Source organism: Vigna umbellata, chromosome 1 (assembly GCF_029865625.1).
Source record: "Vigna umbellata cultivar VRB3 chromosome 1, Vumbellata_1.0, whole genome shotgun sequence".
Classification (NCBI taxonomy): domain Eukaryota; kingdom Viridiplantae; phylum Streptophyta; class Magnoliopsida; order Fabales; family Fabaceae; genus Vigna; species Vigna umbellata.
The window spans coordinates 12,241,373-12,259,764 of NC_142165.1; the positions used below are offsets into that span (position 1 = coordinate 12,241,373).

Below are 18,392 nucleotides of genomic sequence, written 5' to 3' on the forward strand. Positions count from 1 at the left end.
TGAAGATGTTTTGGCACATAAGAACCATTTCAATACTATAAATGATACTTGCAATAATAGTATATCTTTATTTTTCTTATAGTTGCTCATATAAGTCTGACTTGTTGCGTTGTTGATTTTTAATAAGTACACTGTGAGCGCACGGTTCTTGTTGATAAGTTTTTTTTTTTTTTTAATTTGAAAATTACATGTCAAAGAAAGTAATATTAGACTTTGGTATGTTTCAATAGTAATATTAAACTGACAAGAAATTTTTATCTTTATATAAAACAATTAGAAGGAATTTGATTTTTTTTAAGGCTTTTAGGTTTGGGTCATTCTAAATGAAAAATAAATATTATAAGATATTTATTTTCATTTGCAAATCCACATAAACGAATTTCAATCAATTGAAACCTAAGGGATAAAGGGACATTGTTAAGAAATCATTGTTAATCTCAAATTACCTATTCTTAATACCATAGGTTAAGTATAGTCGTTCTGTCAATTTAAAACATTTTACTCGATTATTTCCAATTTAGAATAAAATAGTTGCAAAAGGAACAAATATACAAAAAAGAAAAATATATTTAACTAAACGGAACAACAGAGAAGGAAACAATAGACGTAAGAGGTAATCTTCTGAATGCTAAGACTTTGAATCTAGGTCACCGTGCACATTATTTAATTGAAAATTAAATATTAATGTAGCGAAATATTACAATTTATTTAAAAAGACTAATATCCTTAACATATAGACTATTCCATTTATAAGACCTAAAAATGAATTCATAAACATTATTTATTGTATACACATAGGTTTAGAGATCGAAACCTGGCATGCAAGACATTATTTAAGCTGTAACAATTTAAATTTTGAGAAAATCAGCGACAGAAACTGAGACAGAAAACGCATATACAATAGGAGCTGCGCTTGCGACAACTTCGTCACTTGGATTCTTTCATTGGAAACGATGACCAACAACAGAGAGAAGAAAGGAGAGGCACTTCACCGCCAAAGCCCCAAAGTTGATGAAGTCACCAGGATTCGCATTTCCCAGATTCTGGAACAGTTCCGAGCTTCCAAAGATGAAGGTTACCCTCCAACATTCAATGTTCTTCCTTTATTTATTTTCTGCGACTGTTTCACACTTTGATGACGAGGAATGTGACACCACCGTTGTCGTTGTTCATTCCTCTTTCCCGAATGTTGCCTCTGAGTGATTGGGTGTTTTGTTTCGATTGGATATTTGCACGTTTTTGTTGTTGTGAAGTTTGAGTTGGGTAGTTCGTGACCCACTTGAAGTCTGTGTTGGAGGGATGATGACTGCATGGGTGTATCCACTGATGAAATCTGGTTTTGTTTTGTTTTTCTACAGTGTACAAGTTTGATGCTGGTTTGTCCAACCAAGAGCGTGCTTTGGTGCATCAAATGTCCCAGAAAATGGGGTTTAGATCTAAAAGTTCTGGGTGAGTGTTACATGTTCAATTGCTCTTTTAAATCTGTAAGAATTACGGTCACAATTGTTGAATGGAATAGTTGGTAATGGAATTCTTTTGATTGGGTGTTTGCTGTTTGCATATTGTGTTGTTGATATTGGAGCTGTGTTTTGCGTAGGCTTGGGAAGGACCGGAGAGTGTCCGTTCAAAAAATTAAAAAAAAGTCTGACACAGATAATGGGTTTGCAAATATTCCTCGTTTCACATTTTCTGAAGAGGCGAAGTGGGTGCTGGGTGATTTATTTGCTCATTATCCTCCTGGTGATGGAGACTTGTGGGAGATGGTTGGAGAAAATAGTGACAGTACTGCTGATAAAACAAAACAGAAGCAGGATGATATTTTCAGCAGGCCCTCGATGAGCAAAACTGAAATTGCTAGGAGATTGGAAGCTCTTTCTTCTAGAATTAACAAAGTCTCTAACTTGAAACAGGTTAATTTTCTCTCCCTCTCCTTTCAGCTTGAGAAATCTACATGTATGACTTTTGTTGGAAAACCTATATGAATTTTATTGTTTAGAGTTGACTTTGAGCTATCAGAACTGAATATTATTTCGATAGTAATAAAATGGTGCAACAGCTAGCAGTGAGTGGGTTTACATATTCTTTGGATTTGTACTTAGGAACTAATTTAGTTTGACATAATTGGATTGTAAGGTGAGAACTACCCATGCCTTACAAGCATTACTCATGTGATGTCTGTAGCCAATGTCAGATTTAAACCCACCAAGAGTCAACATTTTGGTAGCTCTACGCTATGATGCTTTGTTCAGTCATTTTGTGTCAGCTCCATTGTTGGGAGTCCTTTCTGATAATGAAAAAAGAAGTGAGGCAATGCAGGTGGCCTAACAATGGATTTATGACAGTCTTTGACATCATCTTAAAATTTGGGTTTAGGATCTAACTGAACACCTGTAAATTTCGGTGAGGATTTGTCTTAATTAGAGGTATCACGTGTTAATCTTATTTCACGACATTTTCCCTCAAGCTGGTGAATAGATACATATCATTCACAATTTGCTAGTAAGATCTTGAAATGACTGTGTTGGATGACTATTGGTTAATAGATCAACCAATAGAAACCCTAAAGGGACTTATTTATTAAGTTTCGGTCCTTCTCTACTTGTTATGTCCTGTCATGACGAGTAATGTTGTGTGCCATACTAATGCTGATTTAGTGTCACAAAATGGTTTGATTGGAGTTTCATTTTTTTCCTGAGTTCTGAAGGTACAATTTTCATCCATAATAGTTCACAATAAAAATTTAATGTAATAATAATATTGAGAAAATTTTAATATTTACATGTACTTAAATAGGTTGAACTATTCCCACAAAAGACTTTTGAATGACATAAAGTCTGAACTTTTGAACAATAGTCTTTTATGAAAGCCTTGGCCTCAACTTGCCTGATGTCCCAACAGGTACTTGACCTATTTTCTCCCCTTTTTTGAGAAAAAGGGTGGAAGAAAATCATCTGTTAATCTTACAACACAACATAATGATGTTTTTCTATTATTCCTCTCGCACTGTATGTATTGCATTTGAAAAGGAATAGTCTTGTTATCAATTCTTTTGTTTGGTTTCCGTTCTTGCAGATCATTGAAGATAGATCTAAGCTTCCAATTGCATCTTTCAAGGATGTAATAACATCAACTGTTGAATCTCACCAGGTTAATTTAAAAAATTTCTTTGTAAATTTGCCTTTGGATATGCATCTACTTGTAGCTTGGGTGCTGATTGCACTATAATTGAGATTTATGGTTCACATTGACATGTTGAATATATCAAATAACATAGTTGAGTTAGATTTTAGTTTTTTAACTGCATTTCTACACATCAGTTAAATTTAGTTTGCATCTTAGATTTTTGCATGTGTTTTGATCTTAATATTCCTTCCATGTGTTTCAAAGCAGGTAGTTCTCATATCTGGTGAAACTGGTTGTGGAAAGACTACGCAGGTTACCAACTCTTTGCCTTGTCTTTATTATGGTACAGCTACATTTACATGTAATTTGTTGCGACTGTTTCTAGATAATAATCTTTTGGTCATGTATTGATGTTTTTATGATTGGTGCTTTTAATGTGTATGTTGTGAATTGTGATACAAATTTGCATCAATATTTCCATTTTTGCGTTAATGCAGTTGCTTTTTTATCCTCAATTTTAACTAATTGTCTCAAGCTTTGATAATTGTGGACACACTGATAATTACTTGATGCTTTGTGATTTTGGGTTTCACCCATCTGTAATTCCATGATTGTACATGGACCAAGGTCTTTTAACAATCTGTGCTTTGTATTTATCTTTCTCTTTTTTTGTTGTCCTGTTTTAACTTTCTGAACATTATTCAGGTTCCACAATTTATTTTGGATCATATGTGGGGTAAGGGAGAGGTATGTAAAATAGTTTGTACTCAGCCTCGGCGGATCTCTGCAACTTCAGGTGAGCAACACTTCTGGACTTCGGACCTAATTTTTAATCTTTATTTTCAAGTCTCGATTGAAATCTGTTTCCTTCTGCTGTTTCTATGTATAGTTTCTGAGAGAATCTCCACTGAGAGAGGAGAGACTATTGGAGAAAATGTGGGATATAAGGTAATTTTATTGATATATCTTTGGTGTAGTAATGGTACTGTGACACTTTATTTGGATTTATTTTGTATGGAAATATTTATGTGAATGTTGACCTCTGTTATCATAATCAAACCAGTTTTTGCCATTTGTGTATTACACTCATGATGCACCTTGTTTTATCTGTACGAAGTAGGAAAATCTACAGGATGTCATCAGTAGGGAAGTATGAGTTTTCTTGTTACTGTCTCAATCAACAGATATCTTTTCTGTTTTCCAATATCCCTGTCTTTCTTACATAGAATTATACCTTTTAAGGCTACTGGTTGCCTTGCTTCTTAGCGAACATTACTAGCTTTTTTAATGGTTTACATCTCATGAACATAGAATTCTATCTTACATTTTCAACCAAAAATCCAGATACGGTTAGAAAGCAGAGGGGGAAGGCAATCATCAATTGTGCTATGTACCACTGGAGTGCTACTAAGGGTGTTGGTTTCCAAAGGTTACCATTCGTCTAAGATAGGGCACATGAAGGATGACGTTTCTGGAATCACTCACATAATTATGGTACTTCCTGTAAATTACTTTATATCTTCAGCAAGAGCATAAACATGTGGTACTTAGTGTTTGGTAAATACTTCACGCTTTTATTCTTCCATATCACTTTTTCATTTATTGAACTATTTGCATGGTCAAAAAAATTTTGTTATTAGGCATGACATGTAAGTTCTTAGATAAATGGTTTAATTGAAAATTTGAACTGACTGGGAAAATCTGTTAGAATATGAAACATTGTTTTTGAAATTGTTGTAAAATTAGCTGTTTGGTTGGAGAAATGTGTTTTGTTTTGAATTTCGGTTTTCACTTTTAATGAGAAAAATGTCACATTGCTTTCACTTAGTTTTCTGCTTTCATAACTTTGTATTTGAACCGTGAAAACAGAAAATAATAAAAAGTGGTTTTCACTGTTTCTGTACAAAGTTTTGATGGAAAAACTAAAACTATTTGTTCTTATAAGTGTTACAATTTTTTTTTTTTAAACCAAAAGTCTGTTTTGCCAAGCTTCGTAGTGCTTTTATAGTAAATTGGCTTGAACTTTGAAGAATTTCCCTTTTGTTTGAGTGAAGTGACTATCCCACTACTCATCAATGATATTGTGACCATGATTGCCATTATATGGCTGGCAGTAAATGGTGAAAGCAATGTTATTAGACTTAACTGGCCAGCAATTTGGTTAATACTCAGTCATTGGGTCACTGGTACAATCACATGAACTAATATATATTTAAAATTTTTAAAAGCATTTATAATCTATAATTTCTTATTTTGAAAGATGGAAAAATAAATTCATACTATACTATTCTTTTAAAAATCACAAAAATAAAAAAACGCATGAACACACTGGTTCACTTAGAAACCCTCAAGGTCATTGGTTAATTTGGGCTGGTTGGTCAACTCACCTGTTAGCCTGAAAAGCCATCCGAGTCATGCCAGGCCACATTGATTTTATAACATCTCCAATCCAACAATTAATATATTTCGGTTATATCACCACTTCCTAGTCGGATTTTGAACCACCTGCCCAAACACATTTTTATTGTAACATTGGGTGAAAGTATTAAAAAACTTGATATTGCTTAATTACTTTTAAAACTAGAAAAGTTATCACTGGTTTAATGATTGCATATTGCTAGAAGTTTAGTATGAAAAATTACAAAGCAGTTACTAAATAGTGACTGTAACTACATGAACTAGATCAGACTTTAAAATAAATGGTTTTCAGACGGTCTCTTCAGCAATGGGTATCCACAAATTGCCGTTATAGATATTATACTCTGAGGGAAAATGAACTTTGAAACTTTCATGTTATTCTCTTAAAGACTTTGAGAGGCGTCCGAAGTAAATTCAAATGTCTCCATATATTATATCTTCTAAATCCTGGCATGTGATTGATGTTCTGCACATACTTTCCTTGGAAAGTATGCCTTGGCATACATAAAGCATATCCTGTGCATACTATCCTTGCAAAGTAGGCATTGCGAACTAAGTGACATTCATTTTTGTTCAGGATGAAATTCATGAAAGGGATCGATACTCTGACTTCATGTTGGCAATCATCAGGTATACCATTAAGAAGAACCTACTGGCCTCTACTCTCTATTGTGACATAGTTAATACAAATGTATAAATGCATGTTGCATAAGTGAGGGGGGAAATTGGGATGTATAGGTTAAGCTTGTTTTTATGATATTCTGCACCTAATAGCATTAGGCTTTTTGGGTAGAGTTGAGTTGGTCCGTAATGAGCAAAAATGCCTTTTTCTAAAAGGTATGTGGCAATAACTTCCCTGTTAGTTTAATCTTCCCTCTCAGAGAAGAAAGATAACGAAGAAGATTACTTGCCTAAGGAGTCTGTCTTGTTTTTGAACTGATATCTCTGATTTTTGTTAACCTAAATGCAGAGACATGCTCCCTTCATATCCTCAACTACGTCTGGTCAGTTCAAATTTATTACATCTTATCATATTTTATCTCTATTATCCACCTCCGGTCAAGTGCTTATTTAGTTAATAATTATGTTATTTTCCATTTTTAACCTTCTGGTGCTCTAATATTACAGATATTAATGAGTGCCACCATTGATGCTGCGAGATTTTCTCAATACTTTGGGGGCTGCCCAATCATCAGTGTTCCGGGATTCACTTATCCGGTAGTTATATTGTAGCTGTAATTAGCTAATACTCTGTCACATGTTACTTACTACAATGTCTACCCAACCTTTCTTCAGGTCAAAACTTTCTATTTGGAGGATGTACTTTCTATTGTAAAATCTAAGAAAGATAATCATCTTGATAGTACCACATGTAGTACTTCAATAAACACCAGGGAGCTAAGTGAAGAAGAGAAGCTTTCTATGGATGAAGCTATTAATTTGGCTTGGTCTAATGATGAATGGGACATGCTGTTAGAGTTGGTTTCTTCTGAAGGAACCCCAGAACTCTTTAATTACCAACATTCTTTAACTGGCATTACTCCACTAATTGTGTTTGCTGGGAAGGGTAGAGTGGGTGATATGTGCATGCTCTTATCTTGTGGAGCAGATTGCCATTTAAAGGCCCAGGATGGAATGACTGCACTGGAGATCGCTGAAAGGCAAAACCAACCAGAAGCAGCTGAAATATTGAAGAAGCACTTACACAATGATTTTTCCAACTCCACAGAAGAGAATAAGCTACTTGATAAATACCTGTCAACGGTCAACCCAGAACTTGTTGATGTTGTTTTGATAGAACAGTTGATAAGAAAAATATGCATTGATTCAACAGATGGAGGGATCCTTGTTTTTCTTCCAGGCTGGGATGAAATAAATAGAACACGTGAGAAATTGTTTGCATCATCTTTTTTCAAGAATTCCTCAAGGTTTATGCTCATATCTCTACATTCAATGGTTCCAAGCGTGGAACAAAAAAAGGTTTTTAGGCACCCACCTCATGGGTGCCGCAAAATTGTACTATCAACAAATATTGCTGAAACAGCTATCACCATTGATGATATAGTGTATGTCATAGACACTGGACGAATGAAGGAAAAAAGTTATGATCCTTATAACAATGTGTCAACTCTTCAGTCATCTTGGATTTCAAAAGCAAGTGCTAAGCAGCGAGAGGGACGTGCTGGCCGCTGTCAACCCGGAATATGCTATCATCTATTCTCAAGGACTCGAGCAGCTTCCTTACCAGATTTTCAGATTCCAGAAATTAGAAGAATACCTATTGAGGAGCTTTGTCTGCAGGTATTCCATCTTTCCTGATTGGTGACTCCAAATCTTGGTGCTTGTTGCTGAATGATAAAATGGTAAAATGTTCTCTGGTGTCCCCCATAGAGTGTAAACATGAAAATTTAGCAAATGGAAAAAATTAGTCAATTCGTAATGCTAAATTCAAACTCATGTTTTTTTTTTAATGAATTAATCAGTGCAAAATGTGGTTAATTAGTGGTTTGTGCGAAGGAAACAACTATCTTCTAAGGTTTTTGGAAGAGAAAATAGTGAAGGGTCTCGTTGCATTGCTTGATGAAATTGGTGTCTATGATATTCTGTGTCTGAGGTTAAGGTTGAAAAGATGTCTCTAGTTTCGAAAGCGTGTTATGGTTGAAAAGATGCCTCTAATTTTGAAAGCGTTTTGATGCTGCGTAGTATATGTGATTTGGTTGTTACTTGTTAGATTAGATAAAGCAGCTACACTCATTTACTGAAGGTCAAGTAGTACACCAACTCATTATTTCTGGTTTGAGAATCAGAAAGTACACAAACATATTTATATAGGTTTGTGTTACCAGTTTCATCTTGTACAAATTTAAATTACTTTTGAAAGTACACAAAAACCCTCCGAAGGGTATTTTTTTTTTTCTTGTGTTGTACTAGCAAGGTATCAATGGCATGAAAATGTACTGGACAAAAAAGTTGCCCTCACGTTAGATTTGGTTCTTTCTCTCTATCTCTCTCTATTGTGACAGGTGAAGTTGCTAGATCCAAATTGCAAAGTAGAAGAATTTCTGGGCAAGACGCTAGATCCTCCAGTTTTTGAGTCCATACGCAATGCTATTATAATTCTTCAAGAGATTGGGGCATTTTCAAGTGATGAAAAACTCACCAAACTAGGGGAGAAGCTTGGTTCTCTTCCTGTTCACCCATCAATCTGCAGGATGCTTTTTTTTGCTATATTGATGAACTGCCTTGAGCCAGCTTTAACTCTTGCTTGTGCATCCGAGTATAGAGATCCGTTTACACTTCCAATGTTACCTGAAGAGAAAAAGAGAGCCACAGCTGCCAAATCTGAGCTTGCTTCTTTATATGGGGGTTGCGGTGATCAGTTTGCTGTATTGGCTGCATTCGAATGCTGGAATAACTCAAAGAAAATGGGTCTAGAAGCACGGTTTTGTTCTCAGTATTTTGTGTCATCAGGTGCCATGCACATGTTATCTGGCATGCGCAGGCAACTTCAAGCGGAACTAATTCGAAATGGGTTTATCCATGAAGATGCTTCAAGTTACAGTGTGAATGCATATGACCCTGGTGTACTCCATGCTGTTTTGGTAGCAGGACTATATCCAATGGTCGGGAGATTTATTCCAAATAAAATTGGGAAAAGATTTATAGTTGAAACAGCAGGTGGTGATAAAGTTCGGTTGCACAATCATTCTACAAATTTCAAGTTGTCATTCATGAAAAATTTAGATCACACTTTAATTGTGTATGATGAGATTACTCGTAGTGACGTGGGTATGAACATAAGGAACTGCACAGTTGTTGGACAACTTCCACTTTTGCTGCTTTCGACAGAGATTGCTGTTGCTCCAACCGATGAAAATGACGACGACGAGGATGATGCAGAAGGGAGTGAAGATGAAGTTGGAAGTGAAGATGGGATGGAACTTGATGATAAATCTAGTGGAGGCCGTGAGGATAAGTTGATGTCTTCTCCTGATAACAGGGTTAAAGTAATCATGGACCGTTGGCTTTATTTTCGTTCAACAGCAATCGATGTTGCTCAGCTATACTGCTTGAGAGAGAGACTATCAGCAGCAATTTTATACAAAGTAAATAACCAAATCGTTTTTCTCTTCTGTGATTTATCTGTCATTTCTATTAAAATAACATTCTTGACAAATTAATTTACATTCTTTAGGTGACATATCCAAGGAATGATCTTCCTCCAATCATGGCGGCTTCTATGGATGCTATAGCTTGTATTTTGTCTTGTGATGGGTGCATTGGTATGCCATCAATTTCAGAAGGTGTGGACTCATTAACCACTATGGTAAATGCAACAACTTTAGGCAGGTCAGGATCTAGGCGATTTGGTAAGAGACCAAAAGGATCACTTGCAGAGCTTATTAATTATGATGGTCGCCAAAACTCTGGGCCTTCTAAAGCCTAGTTGATTGAAAGTTCAGTGTTGGCAGAAGCTTATATCGAATACAGAAATCCTAACTGTGAAAATTGAAACTATGTTTAGCTTATATTGAGGACAAATCCTGAAGATGAATGCGATGAAGTGTCATAAGAAAAATCTTGGTTGGCGGATGTGTTTGTGATGGGTTCCTGACTCAGTTGAAGTTTGGGTGGTTCTCTAGTTCCCTCGCTTTGTTGTATAACCAGTCAAATTTTGTAAATACCAGCCATCCTCAACACTAGTCAAATCCTAGTGCGAACCTTTAGCATGAGTAGAATTTAGAATAGCTAATGAAATTATTTATTACAAAATCAAATGAGGAATGAAATTTGTGTGCTGTATGCTTTGCAATTGGCAATTCTAGCCCAAATATATAAAGCATTTTCTGCATCTTTTCTGGTAAAACTGCTCTGCTGCTCATACTAAAATCTAAAATTATAATATATACTTTCCACAGTGGGAGTCAGGAATCAGCCTCTTCAGTTCTCTGCTGTTCCACTTTTCTGCACAACGAAGAGAGTGATACACACAGAAACTGCATCATGTTACATCCTCTCAATTTCACTGCCAGTTTATATGCATTGCAATTTGACTACAAATCTCGTACATAAAAAATCTTGTTTAAAAAATTTTAATCACTCACGTGCGTCAGCATCAAGGCATGCAAATTATTTGCTAATAGAGTGTTTTAGAAACGGAAATGTGAGTGAATTTGATAATTCAATTGATTGTTGGAATTATTTTGAATTAGTTAATTTACTACTGGTTAATTTCGATTCAAAATTTAAACTAAACTAATTATCATCATTTTATTTATTGGATTAATTTTTCACTCAATCCAATATTTTTTTTTTCAATTTTACTTAATATTTGTATTTATTCTAAATTTTTATAATCCTGTATAACACCATATCTTTCAAGATATATTTTGATTTTTTTTATTATAGTTAAAGTTAATAATATTGTTTTGACATCAAATTATCATATTATTAACATTAATAATCAAGAAGTATTATTTTCTTTATAATTTGGAACTCCTTTGTCATTTTATGAAGATTAAAAAAGAAAAATATATTATAAGAAATATTAGGTACAATATAATAAATTATTAAAATATAGAAAATAATTTTATCAAACATTAATATAAAATTAAATATTATATTAATAATTAAAATAAGGGTTAATTATTTTCTTTTTCAATTAAACCACAGTTTTCTTTTTCAATTAAACCACAGGACAATTTTGTTAATATAATTCACCATTACATAAAATTTCTTATTAATTTTTTTAAAGAAATGTTAATATGATTCTCCATTATATAAAAAAAAATAATTAATATTATTGAGCAAGGAAGATTAGATTAATATATTTTTTACTAATGGGAAGCTTAATAAAATCAAAGTTTAATATGATGTCACATTTTAACCCTTAAAATAAAGTTTAAAAATATAATAGATTTTTACAATATGATAATTTGAAGCAAACCAATCTTATTAGAGGTAATTCATAACCTAATGATTAGAAATTTGTTGAAGAGTATTGAAGTTTATAATTTGAGTAGGTGTGAGAAATGCTTAACCAAGTCAACTAATTACAACCAAACAATCTCAGACCAAATGTGGGTTAGTTGTCCATCACTTTAACTGAACAAAATTGAGTATCATGAGATTATAACTATAAAAACATCATATATATATATATATATATATATATATATATATATATATATATATATCAATAGTTAAATTAAAACTAAAATTTTAAAAAACATAATTATCAAAATGAAAACTTGTAATAAATAACTCATAATAAAAAAATGATTAAAGAAAATATAACAATTAATATTTTATTTTACTTTATAAACGGAACTTTTATACAAAAATGTTGTAAAAAAGAGAAAAAATAAATTAGTTATTGCAAGAACTTAAAATATATAAGACATTTTTCCTATATATATATATAATATTTTTTTACTTGAAAAAGAGTAAAAGTTTATTTATGAAAGTAATATTTCAATATGAAGTAAAAATAATAATACTTCTTGTTTTCTTCCGAAGTAAATGAAACACATGCTAAATGAAAGAAAAAATAATGAATTTATATTTTACCATTGAAAAAAGAATGAACTTGACACACGTGAGAAAAGAATATAAGAAAAAAATATCTCAATTTTCTTTTTATATACATTTAACATCTTTTATTTATTTTTCATTTTAATTAATATAATATTTATTAAAATTAAATAACTCATGCTATAAAAATAAATTAAAAAGCTTTCTAATTTAATTATCATTGTTATATCATTATTATATAAATAAGTAATTGCAAAAAATTGAGGAGCAACCACATCCTACCCTGTAATCCTATGCACTAATTGATAACATATATTACTTGTAACTTGGTTATGTCTTAAGTTTTGTTTGCCACAAACTATTTTCACAAAAGATAACCTTATCAAATAGGAAATATTGATTGTAAAATTTAATAAAATAGTTTAAGATAAGCATGAAGAGTGCAATTATTAAGAAGCTAGAATAAAAATTTGACCTAGCTTGCTTGTTGGATTGAAAGCGATGGTGGTTCTTAAAAGGATCAATCTTATTACTTTCTCTCAATGCTACCATCAAACTCACAAACTTGACTTTGTACAACCACTTGCAGGCCAATGTTTAATAGAAATAATATTTTGATATACACAAATTTTTATAATCATTCAATACTATTTTTCTTATTCTTTTTTAAATACAAAATTTTATTTTTTTATAACTATTTTATCTTTATAACTCGTATTAAATGAATGTAAATATATGTCATTTTAATATTATGTTTTGTTAAAAGGTAGATAGACTGGTAATAGTCAAAATACCATTATTTTCAAGATTATGATTATTATCTATACTTAATGTTGCAATAAATTGATCATGAGTGGATGGACTCGACTTTTTCTGGTGCAAGTTCACACTTTTCAGGTTCACCAATGTCTTGTTGAGGTCTCATGTTTTTGGTTTCTGTCATTGGTTCCATATTCATTTCATGAGCAATTGTCCCACCAAGATATCCAATGATTTTGACGCAATCGCACATAATTCATTTATCCTTCATTTATTCTTAGTTTTGTGTGAATACTCTATTGTGATTATTTTACTTGAGTTCAAATTATATATTTGTGATGAAATATGCACATGTAAGAGTAGAAGTGTCTTTTTAAATAATATATACAAACAAGAATATATAACTAATTATCACTTTTGTTTTTCTAGTACCATGTTTCAAATATCTCACATTTCTGAAATAACAAAAATAATAAAATAAAATAATATTTTTGTCAAATATTTTCGTCAACAATATATCCAACAATCAATTTCATCAATAATTTATAATTCCTATTATTAATAGATTGTTCTATAAATAAAATAAACCATTAACTCCTTGTCGAGTTTGATAAAAATAAATTATTAAAGAAGAGTGAAAAGAAAAAGATATGAAAAAGAGAGGAACATAAGAAGAGAAGAGGAAGAGAATGATCGCAATAACGACGACAAAGGCACAACGATAACAATAGTTATGATCGGAGTTGGAGGAAAAAGTGAAAGAGAAGAAAGATGAAGAGAAAGAGAATAAAAAAGAGTCAAACATAGAGATAATGATAACACAATGACAACAAGTTATCATTATTTTAACGAGAAAGAGAAAAAAAATAAGAATAAGATTTACTCGTAATATTTATTTACGTATTTTATTAATGAATTTGCAGTTGTCAATAATTATCAACAAATTTATTGATGAAAATTTTTATAAATTATTACTTTACTAATAAAATTTTGGTTATCGATAAACTTGAATTATTATTCGATTTTTCTTATTACTATCAAATAAAAATTCATAAGTAATTTAAAATTTTCTTTTAGTATTAATAACTATCAGAACCCATTTAAAACCATTAAAAAACCCCTGCACAGTGGATTACATGTGTCAAGGAAGAGAGCTGAAAATCAGAGAGTGGAAAATAGGTGGCAGCAGGAGGTTGGCCGTTCGCTAATGACGGTATGAGTAAAATTCTAGGTTTTCAAAAGTTCACGCCACTTCTGCATGCACCCTTCTTCCCCAAAGTTCTAAACTTTCATTTTCTCCTCCTTCTCTCTAAGATTTCTTCATCCTCCCTCTACAAAATCTTACTATTTTCTTCCTCCGATCATCAAACAAACCACACCTGAGTACTCCCGGCGTCGAGGGCGTTCGTTTGAACCGATCAGTTTTTTATTTCGAGCTGGTAAGTTCATCTCTCCCTCAGCCGTGTGTTTTCTGTCGCATTCAAACCCAGATTTTTGGTTGCATGAGTTGATCCTCTCATTCTGAGTATTTCTGATCTTGTGTTTGATTAGTTTCTTAAGGCGTGACTGTAAAACGCTAAGGTCTCTAGTAGAGGCGAACCATATGCTGCACTTGTGAACGTTCGGTTACGCTTAGAGGTAAGGGAAGCTTATATAATTTGATTTTTATGTTCGTTTTTATGTTCGTTTTGAATGGATGCATGTTCGTTGAATTGCTGAGTGAATATGATTGTTGCTATGTTTTGACTGTATGAAGTATGAAGGTTTACTATGATATGGATGTATGAATTTATGGAGATAGATGTTGAGAAATGAAGTGATATAAAGAATTATAAGTATGAAATTCCATATGAAAATTTATGTTCGTCACTGAATGGTCTTTGACCGTTCGGTTTTCTTGTGGACTCGGTTGGAACTGGATTCTGTCATTTGGAGAGAATTCCAGTTGAGGACCGAGCGTTTTCATTTTGGTTATAAACTCAGTATATCTATATGTATTTGTATATTTCGTTCATTCTTGAACACTAGTTAAATGGTATCTTATATTTATCAATCCTTTATTCTATATGTTTAGTAGTGCTCAGTCTTACACCAAGTGCTCGTACTAAGTAGTGTTCGGTCTTACACCAAGTGCTCGTACTAAGTGGTGCTCGGTCTTAAACCAAGCGCTCGACCTTGATTCTGTAATTTAATTTTTAAATAAGAGCATTCGGCCAAAACCAATAGTGTTCGGTCTCTACAGTGCTCGGTCTTCGATTGACACTCGTTCTCCTTGATGTTAAACTCATAAATAAGCTAAGTATTTATAACATTCGGTTTCTTCATATAATTCTGTCACTTGTTATTATTCGATGTCCTACAGTATCAGTTTCTATGGTGTTCGACTTAGAGTCTTAGTACTCGGCCTAGGCTTATTGGCGTTCGGTCTAAACTCTCATGAGTCAGTTCATTAAATTGGCTCACCTTGTAAATAGCGTTCGATTCTATTAGTTTTTGAGAAATATTATTGTAATCGGTCTCTTTCTCAACTCCGATAGTAACTCTCTCGGTTTTGATTTGTTTTGGAACTGGAGACCCCTCGGTCTCACACCAAGTGTTCGGTCTCGTTCGGGGTTGAAGATTAACGGTCGGTATTTGGTATCCTACGGGATCTGTATTCAAATTGGTTCAATTTGAGGTTTTGAAAATGAAAGATAATGGAATATGATGTAGATGAAATTAGTATGAATATGAAAGAGTATTCCAGGGAGGAATATCTCATGAATGGATATTGGAATTGGTAAAGTATGAATGTGGGCACGCTAAGCTGGCGGTTCATCCTGAGATTCCGTGATTACTCGTTCTCACGTAGAGAAGGGTAAGTCATGTGTGGGAATGACAAGAGGTTCTAGTCCTTATGGTTAATTTGGACAGATAAGTCTAACCTCGGGTGACAGCTGTTGAGGGTATCCTAGTTACTACATCACCCGGGTGTACGAACGTCGTAGCTACACAAAATTCATACAGCCCGGATAGTTAGAGTCTAGTATTAGGCTTTGCATGTAAAAGTGAATGAACTATCTCGTTTATTTGAATTGTGTGAAATCCATGTTGATACTTGAATTGAATTACATAAGCTTACCCTACTTCTTGTCTTGTCTATTTTGTACGTTCGGTGGTTGTCTTTCTGTTGCAATGATCATCCATGTGGATGTGAGCAGATGGAGAAGCGTTGCTGGAAGAGGCGCTGAAAGAAGAAAATTTGGTAGAGGTAGATGTTAAGGTCGAACAGTAGAACCGTTCGGTCATCTGCTGTTTTATTATCTTAGAGGACCGTTCGGTATAAGTATTTTGTAAATCGTTCGGTCTAGGATTGTATATTTGTATAGTTTTAATCTCTTGCTATTTTGTAAGGTCGTTCGGCCATAATCGTACGTTCTATCTTTTGTAAGGACTGATCTGTAGTATTATGAATGTGATGTTCCTATTATATGACTTTACACTATATTTTTGGGATGTTACAATAACTAAATGATATAATTGAACATTAATTAAACAACCACAAATAAATTATATATTTGCATTTATAACATATATTACATTATAACTTCAAAAATATAAATATAGTTTAGAAATTTTTGTTTTCTAAAATGGCTTATATATTCATTATTTTTCTAATTATTAGTGAAAGACCTTTAGTACAATTTTCTTTCTTAATTGTATTTTCTTCTTTTACAAAACTCGAATTCAAAAAGATAAAACAGGATCCAATCTTCTACTTTTTGCTTAGTATAATTGTTTCATTAATTGATAACCTAAATAATCTTATTTGTTGATGAAAATGAACCCTAACCACACATGATTTCAACGATCAAAATTAGTTATTTTATTCTCTTAAAAAAGGAATCCATAATGTAGAAGTTGAAAAATGGTGTCATTCTAACTCATGTAGGGACCAATAAATGCATGCGCGGAAACATAGCCATATATAGGAAACACAAAATTCAGTAATAATTTTTCAAATTTAAGAACTGAAATTCCATTTGACTAAGTTGCAAAGGAGAAAAAAAAAACACATCAATTATCAACATAGTGGTTTAACAAAATTCATACAATTGCATGAAATCAAGAAAACCATAAATCAATATTCCCAAACATTACATTCAACTTGATCATGTGATGGGAATGAAGAAATTAAAGCTTACTCTTTCTGGCATGCATTTTCTCGATTTACGTGTGCATGGAATCTTTCAACTGGGATTACCTTTTCATTGATCAAAGGGTACTATATTATAAGGTATAGACTAATCAAAGGGTATATGATATAACTTTATTATATTTCTAGTTAATATAGAAATTACAATATATTTATATTGAATAGAGTCATATTTCTTATAAAAAAAATCCGATATCAAATACTGATAAAAAACTTATTAGTTTATCATACACGAAACTAAATATTAGTTATGTAATAATTAGAGTAATAAATTATTTTGTGCATTATCTAAGATAAAGATACACGCTACTTAAAATTAAATACAGAAAAAGAGTTATTGTTAATAAAATCATAAGATTCTGTTATTGTCAAACATTTCAAATATCAAATTAAATATTTATATATAATTTGGAAACAGCTTGATAAAAGTAATACGATAAAATTAACAAGCATTATTATTATCATAATAAACAAAAATATTTTTTTATTTTATTTTATTATGTAAAACTAGTACTGTCAAAACAAGTCATTTAGCTCAACCCGACTCCATTCAGTCGAAAAAAATTTAAACTTGGTCCAACCCACCACGGGTTGAACGGTTAAATAGATCGACTCACTTGATTATAAGTTTTTTTCAATTAAAAAAATAACAAAAATTTTCTAATTCAAATCTAAATAAACGAGAAGGGTTTTAAATTATATTTATGATCAAATGAAACATAAGATTTCATTAACAAAAAAGATATCACAATTTTCTCAACAAAAATTTAGTAGTTTCATAGCTATTCAAATTTATTTTTGCATATAAATTGAGTTATAGATTTATAATTTTTTCATGTTGTCTAATTATTCCATACAAAAATAATTGAATGCGGGTCTTCTTTTTAATATTTTGTAAAATGATTAATCCAACCAAAAGTATTTATTAAAAAAATTAAGTGGACTAGTGAATCGTTACCACGGGAACAACCTGAGTGAGTCAAGTTCAATTCGGATGAGTCGGATTCAAAATTAGACTATTTCAAAATTTAAAATCTTTTTGAACTAAACCCAACTTAAATATGTAATAGACCAAATTAGCCGATGAGTTTCAACCCATTTTAACCTGAGTATGTAAAACTAACCAATAAAATAACATTTATAGTTTTTTATATACTCTAATATGATCGTATGATTAATAAGTATGAAATTTAAAACATTGCTGACTAAGATTAAGTGGAACCTATATTCCATATGGAATTGTCTTATTAACATAACCTTTTTAAAAGAAAATTGGGAATTTAAAAGTTTATAGATTCTCTTTCCATGATGTTTGAATTTAGAGGGAATAGTAGTGTTAAACACGGCATATGAAAGGCAATAG

At 32.1% G+C, this 18,392-nt stretch overlaps 1 protein-coding gene across 1 annotated transcript; it reads left to right on the forward strand.

The window, feature by feature from the left end:
* Window positions 1–792: 792 nt before the first annotated feature.
* On the forward strand, window positions 793–10,361 carry LOC124847378 (DExH-box ATP-dependent RNA helicase DExH6-like). Its single transcript, XM_047324862.2, has 14 exons — window positions 793–1,074; window positions 1,359–1,449; window positions 1,598–1,910; window positions 3,073–3,147; window positions 3,391–3,435; window positions 3,829–3,919; window positions 4,013–4,071; window positions 4,468–4,617; window positions 6,119–6,171; window positions 6,512–6,545; window positions 6,670–6,759; window positions 6,838–7,842; window positions 8,565–9,647; window positions 9,737–10,361. Exons 1-14 carry the CDS (start codon window positions 954–956, stop codon window positions 9,986–9,988), a joined length of 3,462 nt encoding a protein of 1,153 aa, XP_047180818.2. The 5' UTR covers window positions 793–953; the 3' UTR covers window positions 9,989–10,361.
* Window positions 10,362–18,392: the final 8,031 nt, after the last annotated feature.

Bases quoted from the DNA above. Each gene is read 5' to 3' on its own strand.
- LOC124847378 (XM_047324862.2), top strand. From the start codon at position 954: ATGACCAACAACAGAGAGAAGAAAGGAGAGGCACTTCACCGCCAAAGC. The intron at 1,450-1,597 runs GTGAGTGTTACA...TGTTTTGCGTAG, and splicing joins TTTAGATCTAAAAGTTCTGG to GCTTGGGAAGGACCGGAGAG. The intron at 7,843-8,564 runs GTATTCCATCTT...CTATTGTGACAG, and splicing joins TTGAGGAGCTTTGTCTGCAG to GTGAAGTTGCTAGATCCAAA.